The 14,627-nt window shown below is 36.5% G+C and overlaps 1 protein-coding gene across 1 annotated transcript in view; it reads left to right on the top strand.

Moving 5' to 3' along the window:
* The window catches only part of CFAP43 (cilia and flagella associated protein 43), a gene marked incomplete at both ends in the record, with an annotated part of 41,276 nt that overhangs the window by 22,411 nt on the left and 4,238 nt on the right, over nt 1-14,627 (top strand). The window contains 16 exons of the mRNA XM_082764644.1: nt 676-753; nt 2,179-2,304; nt 2,719-2,823; nt 3,535-3,651; nt 4,480-4,680; nt 6,050-6,256; nt 7,027-7,116; nt 7,927-8,004; nt 8,762-8,887; nt 9,789-9,908; nt 9,990-10,097; nt 11,658-11,744; nt 12,045-12,133; nt 12,522-12,729; nt 13,503-13,615; nt 14,435-14,591. Coding sequence (XP_082620770.1) covers nt 676-753; nt 2,179-2,304; nt 2,719-2,823; nt 3,535-3,651; nt 4,480-4,680; nt 6,050-6,256; nt 7,027-7,116; nt 7,927-8,004; nt 8,762-8,887; nt 9,789-9,908; nt 9,990-10,097; nt 11,658-11,744; nt 12,045-12,133; nt 12,522-12,729; nt 13,503-13,615; nt 14,435-14,591 — 2,010 coding nt within the window. The remainder of the gene's footprint in view (nt 1-675; nt 754-2,178; nt 2,305-2,718; nt 2,824-3,534; nt 3,652-4,479; nt 4,681-6,049; nt 6,257-7,026; nt 7,117-7,926; nt 8,005-8,761; nt 8,888-9,788; nt 9,909-9,989; nt 10,098-11,657; nt 11,745-12,044; nt 12,134-12,521; nt 12,730-13,502; nt 13,616-14,434; nt 14,592-14,627) is intronic.

A 14,627-nucleotide genomic window follows, 5' to 3' on the forward strand; every position in this document is an offset into this window, starting at 1 on the left:
TTAGTGTCATCTTAGGTTCAGGTGATAAGAAGCAAAGGTCGAAGTGTAGCAATGTGGTTCCAGGTTGAGTTAAACTGCTTATTAATGTTTTAGGAGATTTGCACCTGACTTTTAGAGGATATAGTCCATGTAATGTCAGAATCACATTCCCTTTCCATGCAATCAATAGCTATCATCTTACCTTAAGCTGTAAGTTTTTTTTTAGAAAGAAAATTCCAGAGGTGGAGAGCAATTGTAAATTTTTTACAGCAAGGCTGTAGCAGCAAAGAATAATATTTCACTCTGAAAATCAGTAAGAGATACTAGTTTACTTCATTTTTTAAATATCCCACCAAAAATGCTTAGTGCCAATGAAAGATCTAAGGAAATATATGGCACCTAACAAATCCTGTGAGTGTGCTTTACCCAGTTCAATGTGTTTGAAATTCATTTCATTTGTGATTACTTCTTTCTTTAATATTTTCTTTCTTTCAAGCTCTGTTGATGTAACCTGTTTGGACAATTTTTTCTTTTGAAAAATTCTGAGAACCATCCTTCTGAATTAGCATTATGTCTGTTTCAGTTATCTCCCTTTGGAGTTTTGCTTTCTGTACAGATAATGTTCCTTTAGATTATTTCAGTCTTTTCTCTTCCTGTCTATTTTTGTCTTTCAACAATATATTTGTTGTATGTCAGGTCATGAGAGAAGAGACTGAGAGGTTTGCTGACCAGAAGAAAGAACTTCAAATGGGAATTAAGAAGCTGCGTAAAACTGTGAGTTTCTTTCAATAATAATGTCTTGACTTCCCAGCTTTTTTTTTTTTTTTTTTTTTTTTTTTTTTTTTTTAAGGGGCATTTCCTTTATAGCTACCAGCTCTAGACCTCTGTTAGAGTTTTGTCATAAACTCTGGGCAGATGGGTAATAAAGAGGCATGCTTCTTGAGGTGCTATACTCTGAATCTCTCAGGAGCTACTGTCTGGTTCTCAGTTTCCTTTGTTCCAAAGAAATATTTTGTACCAACTTCATTCCTTGACCAATCTATCTCCTCAGCAGGAAAGTTTTTGCCTAGCATCCTTCTATTACAAAAATTACTGTCCTCTCTTCTTCCATTTCCTTCCATAAAAATTGTTGTCCGCAAGAAGCAGTCATCTAGAGCAGGTTGCCCAGGACCACGTCCAGACATTTTGAATATCTCCAAGGATGGGGACTTCATGACCTTTCTTGGCAACCTGTTCCAGTGCTCAATCATGCTCAGTCACCCTCATACTAAAAAACAAAATAAAATAAAATTCAGTCCAGAACTTCCTGTGTTTCAGTTCACATCCATTGCCTCGTGTTGTCACTGAGTCCTACAGAATAGAGCCTGTCTCTGTCATATTTGCATCCTCTTTTCAGGTATTTATATACACTGATGAGATACACCCCTCCCACATGCCCCTTGAGACTTCTTTTTTTCTAGATTCTATGACTGTACAGTCCCAGGTCTCAGTTTTTCAACATAAGAGAAATGCTCCAGTCCCTTAATCATCTTCTTAGGCTTTTGGTGGACTACCTCCAGTATGTCCGTATCTCATTTGTACTGGGAGTCCCAGAACCAGACACTGGTACTCCAAACGTGGCCCCACCAGTGCTGAGCAGAGATGAAGTGTCACCTCAGCCTGCCAGCAGCACTCCTTTTATTGCAGCCCAGTATACTATTAGCCTTCTTTGCTGCAAGGGCACATTGTTCATTCATGTTCAACTTCGTGTCCACCAGAACCCTGAGGTGCTTCTGTGGAAAGTTGCTTAGCACCCAGCATGTACTGGTGCATGAAGTTTTCTTCCCCTGGTGCAGGATTTTGCACTTCCCTTTGTTGAACTGTATTGAGATAGATAACCTAATAAAAGTGATAAATAAAACAACTAATAAAACAACTTCAGTGCTCAGAACCTGAGAGTCAAGCATTGTTTACTACAGATTCTTAGAAAATATACAGAACTTCATATATTGCATCCCAATCAACTTTAAAAGAAAGATGAAATACATTCATGTAGCACTCTGTCACAAGCTGTGTGCAGACCGTTCTACCCAATACCATGAAACAGTTAAAAGTGAAGGCAATTAAAATCATTTTACCCGGTATCAAGTTCTACAATGTTAGAAATAGCATCTTATCTATTCGAATTCAATTAATTTTTGTTTCTTAATTAAAAATAAGGTTCAGAAAATGCTGCATGAAAATGAACAGGTGCCAGACATTGAGAAACTGGAGCAACAGGAGTTCAACCTGGATACAGAAGAACAGAAAAAAGCTCAAGCAGAGGCTGAACAAGAAGTGGCCAGGGTATGACAGAATGGCGGTGGGGAGACGTTTTAAAAGTGGCAGTGAAAATGAAAAAGAATGATTAAAGAGCAAAGAGGATGGTCTCAAAATTGCTGTTTGCTGCTGAGAAGTAGGAAAAAAAATAAAATCACATTTTGAAGTAGGTGAAACTTTATGCCGACACTGTTAATGGGAATATGAATTATGCCAGAAACTGTAACTCTGACAGTATGCTGAAGTTCTGGGATTCTTTTTCTCTCATATAAAAAGATTCCTTTCAATATCATGTGATACACGGTTTTGGAGAAGGTAGCTCTGAAAGTACAATATAATTAAACGTTAGTAATTATTTTAATCTGTTAGTGTTATTTCAGTAAATCAATAGAAACTGCCTGTTTTGCACTTTGTCTTATGTTATTTTATGTACCTTGAAAGGTGAGAGAAAAGATTGAGATGGAGACTTTAGCCAACTGCTACTTGCAGCATGTCATCAGACATGAGTGCTGGGACTCCATGTCTGTAAAAGGACGTACAGTTAAGGTAACCTCTGCTTTTCACCACATTTTCTCTACTAGTTTTTTGATTCCTTTAGGTACAGAGACAAAATAAATAGATGTATAACACATTTCTGATTTACTTATAATATGGGAAAAGGCTTACTTCTCAGGCCTCATGCAATTTTTTCATTTTGTTCATTTTCTCTGACCCTGGCTAGTTTTATCTTCTAAGGTGAGTAAGAGTGCTGATAAGCAGATATGCAATTCCTTAATTCCTTGATCTCAGAGAATATCGTTATGCAGTTTTCCTGAAGTAGTGGTAAATATCATTTTGCTCTGTGCCATGTGTATGACTTCTACTTTACAAAATATAAAGGCCAAATTTAGCACTGATTTTGCCTATTTCAAAGAGAGGGACATTAGTCTAACTGGTGCTACTGGATTATCTCACGGGTGGTGAAAGACCAAGTGTTTTTACAAAAATCTAGTTCTGGTAGAATTCCCTGTACAAAAATGCTATATCCACAGATTGTTAAAAGGAAGAAAACAACAACAAAAAAATTAAATCAACCATTTTCACTACCAAATAAGCAAGCGCTTTTAGTCTTATTTTTTAATATATTGCTATATTATTTGCTCCTCAATTTTATTCCGGATTTTCAGTCATTGTGACGGTTTAACATTCAGGTATAGAACAAATTAATTGATAAATGCTTTATGAAGACCTTTTAACTCAGTTTTTGTTTTTGAGCAGTGTTTCCATATAGCTTGTGAAGTGCAGAATTATCCCCTGAAACAACTTAATGAAGAAGAGCTGGCAACTTTGGAGAAAGTTCGCCAGTTAAGGAAGATCGAGGCAGCTGATCTTAAGGTACAATCTCTTTGAAGTACTGCAGAAAGGCATTTTGGATCAGGATGTTCTGAATTGAATAGGCATCTTAATCCTTCTTTACAGAGATATATTTCTGAGCTCAATTTTCTTGCTGTAGAAATTGTCCAAATAAAAATAAAAAGATAAGCAAAGATGAACTGTGTTCTTACTCAGAACAAATATATCAGTATTACAGAATCACAGAATAGCCGAGGTTGAAAGAACTCTCTGGAAGTCTAGTCCAACACTCCTGCTTAAAGCAGGGTCGGCTACAGCAATCTGCTGAGGGCCATATCCATTTAGGTTTGGAGTATTTCCATGGATGGGTTTCCATTAACTCTGTTGGCAACTTGTTCCAGTATTTGACAACCCTCACTTTAGAAGTGTTTTCTTATGTTTAAATTAGGTTTTCTGTATTTTGATGTATACACATTTCCTCTCATCCTATCACTGGATACCACTGAGAAGAGTCTGTCTCTGTTGTTTTAACTCCCCACCATCAGGTTTTTATACATATCAGTAAGATTCCCCCCAAGTCTTCTCTTATTGAGCCTAAACAATCCTAGATCTCTCAGCTTCTCCTCATATTTTAGAAGTTTTGTATTCTTAAGTGTATTAGTAGCTCTTCGCTGAATTTGCTCCAGCATGTCTTTGTGCTGGGGAACCCAAAACTGGACCCAATGTTCCAGATATGATCATGTATTGACTTGTATTATTTTTATTGCTGGGCAAGGCTTAATTGCTGAATAGAACCTCTAGTACTTTTTCATGCATGTGCCACTGGACTGCTTACAAAATTAATACAGTTATCATGTTTGTGATATTCAGGTTCAGAAGAGAAGTCTTGAGACTGTGTCAGAGACAGAAGAAGAAGAAGAGAATGCGGAAGAAGTAATGGCTGGTGCTAGCACATCTTGCTGCCTGGACGGAAGTCTGAGTTCTCAGTATGGTGGAGACACATCTGTGCTTTACCACCAATTGGACTTGCACTCTAGGGAGCAGAAAGTCAATCAAATAGTATTACTGAAGGTGACTACTTCTTAAATTTGTATTACTGCAGTGACACTGTCGTGTCTGTTGGTTCTCACAGCAGTCACAGCCACTGTTAGCTTCTGGGCAGACTTGCACTGCACAATGGAGAGCTGCCCAGGTCTCTGTTACTGCACTGAAAGCTGATAAATGCACATGGTGTTGTAGAACACCACGTGGTCTTGCCAGCTGAAGTGTATTAATAAACATAACCAGTGTATTAATAAACATAATACAAAAAAGGCTTCCTGTGAAGATGATGTACAAAAGTAGGTAGAAGTGGTTAAATTACTATCAAGCATTGCCTCCTTAGAGCTTTTTAAGGCTGTGTGTGGTAGCAGAGATTAATGATTATGCATTGTAATACATGAAATCTAGTAGATATATTGGTGTTTGAAGTAGATGGGGAAGAAACACAAGGAACACCTTTAAATGCAAGCTTGAATGTAACAAGATCTTTCTGTTGCATGGCTTTAAGGATGCATATCCTCTCTCTAACTGTAGAGGCACTTAGATTTCTTGGCCCAGGCAGTGAGCTTGGTCAGAGCTAGATGGCTAGCTAGACATTGAGAAGAGCCTTTTTTCTCCCAGCAATAGTGTACCTTGTCTGTCATCCTGCTGTGTTACATCCTACATTATTACTATATTAGAAATCAATGAAATAACCATGGATAGAAATATTTATTGTAATATAAATCACAAACATCTAAGCAACTCAAAATATGAAGCTTAATGGTAGAACTGAAATTCTTTTCACTTTTTTTTTTTTTCTTTTAGTAAAGTGATGCAGTAGGAGAGATGTAGTTTTCTCTCTTAATATTGTGCTTTTCTTTGTTGAGAACAATTATTTAGGCTAAAAAGGAAGAACATATCCACTAGGGATATATGCTTTTAAAACCATTTACTTTACATGTCAGACAGAAAATCACCTCAAAGCATATAAAAATTGCAGGCTACATCACTTAAAAATCAGGAAATTATGTCCTTAACATTGCTCTCCTGCTCTTGTGTTTTACAGTCTCTACAATCACAGGTCATGTGTTTTTTAATTTGAAGCGCTTTCTTCCTTCACCCAAAGACTGCAAAAAAATAGCAAATATAAGTAGCCTAATTTTAACTCTTGCTTTGGCAACAGTATGTGTCTTTCAGAATCTTCATCAAATAGCAAAAATAAATAAATAAATAAATAAAAAGTTGACCACTTAACAAACCTTGAACTCTGCCTTTATAACAGAGGGGTCTTACCAGTTTCTCTGTCTGTCACACATACAAATACACACATCCATAATTCCAAAGAATTGAGAAGTAGTACATAATCATTGATGGATGGGACCTGTGAGCATTGCTGTTTCCTTTTTTGGTATTTCAGGACATCATTTACAAAGTGAAAACTGCTTTTAATAAGGAATTTGACATAGTTGCACGACAAAAGGAGCAGGAGATAGCAAGAGTGAAAGAAAGAAACCTGAGGATCCAAGAAATCTTGGCTCAACTTGACCTCCAAGTGGAAGTGTGGGAGCCAGGTCTTACAGATGATGAGATGCCAGAGCAAGTACTCACTGTTCAGGATTCAGAGGTGCCTGAAAAAGAAATCTTTCTCTTTCACCCACAAAAATACAGTTCTCTAATTCTTCTCATTTCCAGCCATTGTGTCAGTATTGAAAAGCCTTAAAACAGATGTGTCTGTGTACGTAAAATCATCTGTCTGGCTTTTTTGCTTCCCCTCATTTTTTAGGTAGAAAACTCTTAATAAGCCTCTCTGAAATTAACAAAATACTGTTAAGAAGTTTTTAATTGTCCATAAATTAGGTCCAATTTACCCCTGTTCCTGGTAAGACTCAAATCAGGCTTGCAGGGAGTCACTTCAATAGATGAGAATTTCTCTGTTTTTTTTCTTCAGTTTCTGAGCATCAGAAACTAAGAATCTAGGCACTTAAGCATAGTTAGTACTGTATTTCTAAATCAAATTGATAATATATAAACACTGTACTTTTGATACAAAATATTATTTTATTTCAACTGCTCTTTAAGTCCGTCTTTTCCCTCTTCTGTCTTCTCTCTCACCAATCTATTATTCTACTGCCAGAAAACCCAAAGACATGCTCAAACTATGATTAACATCAGCAAGAAGGACGGTAGTGTATATTTTAGCGTTTTTTTCAGTAGAGTTTTTGGAGCTGTTCTAAAGAACAATTTGTTTTCTTGAGGTATATCACCATAAAGCAGAGATACAAAAAAATAATGAATAAAAATAATATTACACCATCTTTCCAAATTTTCTTAATCCATGTGGGATCATGTTTGGAGAAAAAAAATCCTGATAAGAACCTGATTTCCTTCTTTCAGATTAAAGCTGAAAAATACTTCACTCCGCAAGAGCGAGAGAGAGCAGAAATGCTGGCTAAGCTTGAAATGGAAAGACGCCTTATTGCTCTGGTACTTCAAGTCATATCCTTTTTACTGAACAGGCCATTGTTGCTGATTGGGCTATTTAGTTAATGCTGCCCTGGAATAGTCCAGTAAGGTAGTATAGGAGAATAAACGTAAAAATGCTAAGTAATGACAAAGTGTGCCTTTTCCCTCTTAGTATCATTTACACTTACATGTACATCTACACAGAGCAGCTGAGGGGGAGGAAAGTTTTAGTGTTACACTCCCAGTTATTAAAAATTTGCTTTGTAGCAATTTAAAACACCCTATTGGGAGACTGGGGACTAGATACTTCTCTAAATGTATGCTACGGCTCAGCCAAGAGCTTTGGGCTTGATACAAACTTGTTGGCTGAGTTTCTCTGACCTCTGCTCTTCAGGGATTGGACTAGATCACAGTGCTTTTCTCTGGCTTGTAAATATGTCTGTGAAAAGCCTAAAATGGTTCTGGCCCCAAAAGAGATGCACAGTAAGACATTCAACTTGCATCCATAAGACATACAACCTCATTCATCCTAGCCTGCAAACTGGTCAGGTGTAGTCTACGTACTGCTTCCAAAACTGCCAAAATTGCAGTTTTAGGAAGTTATTTGGTATACGACCATCTGTCTATCAGAAAAAAAAAAAAAAAAAAAAAAAAAAAAAAATCTTAGACCTTTAGTGTTTCTCACAAGCATCACCAAAAAGCATTAATCTACTAGTGACACAGTAGAATCCTATTGGTGATCTAGAGGTGAACTGTCCTAATACCATTCCCAAAACTTTCAGCTACTCCATCTTCTTTTGTATCCTAAAATATTATTTTTGTCATTCCCAGGACAATGAAAGACTACGTGCGCTTAATGACATGATGGGTGGAGTGCTAGAAGTCCAAAAGGAAGACATATTGAAAATTGTAAGCTGTGTTTCTGCTATATCATTTAGGCAGCTTGTTGTTTTTTTATGGAAACATGAATTGCAATTAGCAAATATTTCCAACCTTAGTAATAAAAGAAGATCAAAGAATTGTAGAATTGCATTGTGCCTAGTTAAATTCCTTAAAAGATCATATAGTGGACTCAAGACTACAAGATTCTAGTGCCTGCACATGATTTGCCCATCAACACCCGTTCCTATCCCGAAGTCCCTATCCTATAGGAACATAATCCCAGTATAATGACTGTTTTATGGGGGAAAGGGTCTATTGCCCGTTGCTGTGATCTTACAGAAAAATAGTGTGTTTCATTTAACGCAGCAAATAAAGTTGTTACAGTAAGAGAGGAAGAAAACAACATGAGTGTCACAGAGAAGGGATAAGGCAGACCAAACCCCATCAGTGGGATTGATCTGTTTCAGAAAATGAGAACCCCACTTATTCTGTAACAGAAAATACTACATGTCTCGTACTGACAATAGTATGTTTGAGTACAACATACTCGTATTTTACAAGATCCAGTAGAAAATTTTGTAATCAAGTGGAAAGGCACAGGACCATAAATATACAACAAAACTACTGGTACAAGCAACAGGCCACAGAAATAGAACGTGTATGTTACTTAGATCTTACCCGTCTCTAATACCTTTCATTAAATTTGATACATGTTGTAGTTTATTAGTATTCTGATGGAGACTTAAAATTGCTTTTTAAGCATGTTTGTCTTTAATACTTGCAGAATATTCCTCCACCTCCTTTTATATCCAAGCCTGAACTTGAATGGAGTGATCAAGAAGTTATAATATTCAGAGAATATGAGGAAAAAGTGAAGGAGTTGAATGAAGAAAAAGAAAAGCGTAGAAGGGTAAATTAAAATGAGAAAGGGAGCGGCTTTGTTCACAGTGCTCATAATTGAAGCTTTCTAATTTTTCTCAGGATCTACTTCTAAAATGAATACTAACAAATAGAACAAATGAAGAATGAAGATCATGCAGCATATTACATAAGTTGTAGCTTAGACAGTAAAAAAGGCAGTCTCTACTAATAACAGTTAGTATATGACAAAACTTGTGATATCTGACAAAAAGTAATTTTCATTTCAAAATAGACCACTATTCCTGAAACGTTTTTTTCAGGTTCCATTCCCAGAGTAGCTGATGCCATACACAAATAATACAATGGCATTTATCCTTCAAAGTGGTATCTGGACAACATAACTTCATATTCTGGCAGCATTATCCTTCGAAAAATGTAACTTCTGGGACCTTTTGGCTGAGGGATTTTTCTTTTACAAAATCATCGTTAATGCCTTTCAAATACAGTACTTAGTTGAGGATGGAAATGAATAGCTTCAGTCCCTGGAACAACGCACAATACTGTTAGGATGGATTCAAAGAAATGTGAATCATGCCTTCTGTTTTGCCACAGTCATGAAAATACTGTCTTCCAGAATGTAGCTGTTGTTTTGATGATGCAAAATATGGACTCTTAGAATTTCTAAAGTGGCTGTTCAGAATCATTAACAGGAATACAAACTAGTCTTTTGATAAAAGTGCATAAAGAGCTTAGACACCTTCGTTGCAAGAAAACAGAGGAAAAATGCAATGCAGGACAGGACTAAAAAAAATTAAGGGAAATAAAAAGAAAAGCTTTTTGTTGGGGAGATACAGTTCCATACTGTGAATTTTCCAGCATTCTTCAGTATACTGTACGAGAATTTGTTCTCCTGTGTATGTTTGCTCCTCTCTTGTCTTTCCCTTCCCCAGGCACTGGAAAATGAATGGAAGAAACTTGAAGCTTCCATACAGGAAACAACACACAATTTTGATGAGACTGTATGCAAGCTCTTTGAAAGAAAAGTGACTTTAGAGATGGTCATCTATCAGGTATGGCAGAGAACATGAATTGTTCATCTCTCCCTCTGTGCAGAAGGAATGTTAACAATTCTTATTACAATCTTTTCACAGGAAGAACTCAAAATAGTCAATCTTATTTATTCTTTACTGTTGGATGAAGAGTTGGACACTAGAGAAGCTGGACTTCAGCATTTCTTTATGAAGAAGCAGAAAGAGAACGTAAATTATTTTAAATGCCGTTCTTAGGAAAAATGTAGTATTTGAAGTATAGTTTCTAGTGAAAATTGCTCTTTCCAAATCAGCATTTTGCTGTAAGTGATTTTTTGGCAGTTTACAGGGCCATTGACTTTTTCTTGAGGTGTACAGAAGATGTATATTATAAATACATCTACATATAAACACATTCTTTTGAGTAGAAACTCATCTTGGTTCATCTGGAGTTCTTTGAAGAAGCTCCATACGTTGAGAAGGCATACAGCTATTTATTTGTTATATACTCTTTTTTTTTTTTTTTTTTTTGAGTATCTTATATCAATCTGACAGAACCATAATGATGCTATTTGTGACAGGAAGACGCACAAAAGAATATGTAATGCCATCACATTTTCTCTGGGATGTCTAATGTAGTCCAGGGCCACACTGACTTGTGTTTGGCAGCCCAAAGCACAGGCAGAGGTAGCACATGAGCACCTGTTTGTGGAAGCTGAACGTAATACAGAGTACAATGTGGTTATATGGGTATCAACAAATTTAATCTCCTGAAGAGTATGCCAGTCCCTGCCATACCTTATACAAGTCAACAACAAGACTGGAGAGCGCAAGTAGTAGAGCTGTATTTCAATACGAGTGCTTACTGCTAACAGTAATATTTGTGTCTGACAGTTCTGTTTCCTGTGTCCTGCCAACACCTGTCCGATTCAGGTGATCTAAGTGGTAGCCTGCAGGTTGTTTCTGGCTCACGGCACAATATTAGTCCATTTGCCCAGTTGGTGTAGGTGTTCCTGAGTCCACACAGAACGCAGTAGTGCCTCCCCATGTCAGACTTCCCACTCAACCTGTAGAGATTTCTGTTTGGAGTTGCAAGCAACTGTTTGTATGTGAGCTTCATGGAAAGGTTCCAACAAAGGCATCTAGCCCGTGTCATTAGTTCACTAGCTGAACTAGTTTTAAAGTTATCTGAGGCCCAGTGTATACCAAGTTAAATTTTTCAAAATGCATTTTTAAGAATTTTCTAAATATTCCCATTGGTATATCTTTTGGTCCACGCAAACTGTCACATGCAACAAAGCAGTCTCCCCAGCAAAGTACAAACATTTAACAGCCTTGATAAAACAGATAAGCTTCATATCCTGACGTGTGGCATGCTAACAGGGAAATTGCATTCTACAGTCACGAACCTTTCACTGAGCAGCATTTGAGAATCTCTGATTGATATGACATGATGAAATGAAAGGAAAAGAAAATTTCTATGCAAGTAAAAACAAGAATCAACATAGATCCTCACCTTCAAAATTTAAAAGGAAGACTTAGAAGAATTTGTATAATTTCTTACACAAATTTCATACTTTCTTAAGCACTGGAATACTTGAATTTCATACCTGCTCACCTCTAAGCTGCATCTACAAATAAACCACTGAATAACGCATTGTATTCTTAAAAATGGCTCATTAGGTTTTCTCTAGAACTGAGAAGGTGTCAGCTTCATCAGTGTATATAAATAGCCATCCAGTGCTTCTTCTGGTTGAGTTTCATTCTTGAAATCCTCTGGTTTTGCTACAGGTCAACGTTACAGAAATAATCCAGAATACAAAAGAGAAAATTGAGTTTCACAGTGATGCATATGAAAATGCAATAGCTGAAGATAAGGTGAGACTCTAGCAAAACACAAGCAAGATTCAGGAATAAAAAAGTTAATGCCGTGTCTCGGTAATAAGAACATACATCATTTTAAGCATGGGATGAGTTCTGCTCAATTTGCTGAGTGCTGAAATAAGGTAATGAAGGAGAGTATATGCATATAAAAAATTATGAAATGGTCCACATTTCCTCAATGCTTGTGAGAGCTTGGAAAATCACAGTATTTTTGCATTGTTAAGATATGAGTAAGTTGCTGCTTTCTTAAAAATAACATTGTAATGACAAGGAAGCTTTCTGTTTCTGTCCTAGAATCTGGAAAGTGATTTTAGTACGGACTTTGCTGACATTCCTGAAGATCTTCTTGATGAACTTCTCCAACTTTACAAATGTCGACCAAGGTAAGGTCACCCTGATTAGAATTGTTTAAATACTAGTATCACCTGTGTTTCAAGAATGAGATTGCTATTTCTTTCAGTAATCCAAATTATTTTGGTAATCAGTAGACTGCCTGCTTTTATTGGTTGGTTAACAGTATTTAATTTCCTATCATATAAAAAAATGTTATTTTGAATACTAACATTTCCTTATCTACTCTACAAAATCTATTTTAAATGCAATCTAAATAACCATCAGTTCTCAAAAACATATTCTTATTTTGTGTAAGACGTTGTCTTACCTTTTTGCTCTTCAAGAGATTGAGAGTATGAAATATTCAGTTATATGTATGAGCTTCTTTTATGTAATAAAAAATAAGTAAATACTGCATGTATTGTGTATGTACACTAGGACCCCAGTGAGAAAAATGCTCCCTTACACCGCTAATCCATATAGGAATTGTTCAGCCTCAACTGAAGATTACAAAGATATACTCACCTGTTTAACGAAAGCCATGGATGAGCTGGATAATCCGAAGCACATGCCTGATGGTTTAGACCCATCTATATGGGAACAGTTTTGTCAAGCTAGACGAAATAAAATGGAGAGTGAGCAACTGGTATGTAAATCCTTCACTTTTCCACTATACTTCTCAGTATTTTCAGGTCTTAAAACTTCTGTGGAGTTCAATGTAGGGTTAGACTGGTAGTGAAGTGACAGTGTAGCATACAAAAACTGCATCTGAGTTGGTAAGTTACCTCTAGTCACCTTCAATTCAGAATAACAGAAATGTCAAGAAGAGAAACCGGCTCTAGTTCTCCTTCAGAGCAAACATTACCATACTAGGGTGGAAGGATTTGATCAAGATAATTATAACCTTAATACAGTTTCTTTAAAAATAATAATAATAAAAAACTTTTCTCTATTTAAAAAGCCTATGAAAATATTTGATTTTCATCATCTGTTGGAGTCTTTCTCTCCCAATAGCATGCTACATCTGCACCAATGTATAACCATTTTCTTCTACAACACCAAGAGCAATTCTTAACAGAGGGTATTGCTGGAAAGCTCTAGTGAACTATTTGCTTATTTTAAAAGCATGAAGGTGGAAATCTGAAATTTCCAGAGATGTAGGTACATTTGACCAAGATAGAAGAAAAAATGATTTCCCTCGATGTCAATAGATCATACATAAATGAATAAATGATTTTTTGAGCTGAATGTAAGAATTGTAACCTCTATGTCATGTGCTCTACTAGGACTCCAAAAATATCAGGCAGCATATTTATATTTACACACACGTCTTCTTAAGATATTATGCTCTCTTCTTGCTTGTCCTGACATGCTTACGAAGTTGGAAAAGTTCAGAATGCCATGATGTTGCTTGTTTAGGTGAAGTGGAAAGCCCTAAATCTGGCAGAGATGCAGGCCTTTCTCCAGAGAAGAATGGATGACGATCAGAAGATTAAGTCAGACATAGAATACATTTCCCAAGAACTCATTTGGTAATTTTGTCTCTTTGCCTATGTTCAGCTCCATATTAATAATCCACCATCACAGAACCAGAAGTCACATACAGAATTACACAGCTGTGCTCTCCAACAGTCTGTTATCTAGAATTCATCTAAAAGAGCTAAGATATTTCAGAGGTGAGGTGTGATTGCAGCATGTGTGAGCAGGCCCAAACGAGTCTTAACCTAGCATTTTAAGTAACAACATGAGTCAAGATGGCACGGCCTTCGATGCAAACTCACTGCCCCAAAACCTGTTTCTTACACTGAATGCCAAAAAGCCTTCAAGGTCATAGTTGTGCTAGCTGGGTCAGCTAACTTGTGCTCATGTAGGCCTGAGGAAGCTACAGTGATCACTGCTGACTGCAGTTTGCAGCTCAGTCACACATCTGACTTCACTGAGCTGATTTCATTTTTTTCATGTACATGACATAATCTTCACATTCATTGGAATTCAGGAGCAAACCCCAGGATAATTTAAATTAAAAAAACAACAACAAAAAAAGAGTGCTTGCTGGGAGTCTCCTTCACTTCCTTTTCAATTGTTGTTGAGGCTTTTGTTTGGTAAATACATTTTTTTTCAGAACAGCTGCTAGAGTTTGTTAAACTGATTCTAGTGGTTGACAACTTTATGTACAGAAATAAATTGCCAACTCCATAGTCATTTTTGGAGCACATAGAAGACAGGCTGTCAAAAAGTAAGCCCTACATGAACATACCACTTATCAGTAATAAACATTTTGAGAATCACGGGGGGATTTATATAATTAAGTTGAAATCACTGAGCATTGTTTTTGTTTTCTGCCATTTTAGGCTGCAGGAGAAGAAGATGAAATTTCATTTGGATTTGACTTTCCAGTTTTTGTTAAAACAAGGACAGGTGGAATTGGAAATTACTGAGATCCCAGATTACACCAATGCCATTCTCATTAATAGGAGTGTTGTTGAAGAACTGAATTCCAGTATCACGGTAACTTATAAGGAAATTTAATTTTTTTAAATAAAT

The sequence above is a fragment of the Aythya marila genome, assembly GCF_965140915.1.
Source record: "Aythya marila genome assembly, chromosome: 7".
Classification (NCBI taxonomy): domain Eukaryota; kingdom Metazoa; phylum Chordata; class Aves; order Anseriformes; family Anatidae; genus Aythya; species Aythya marila.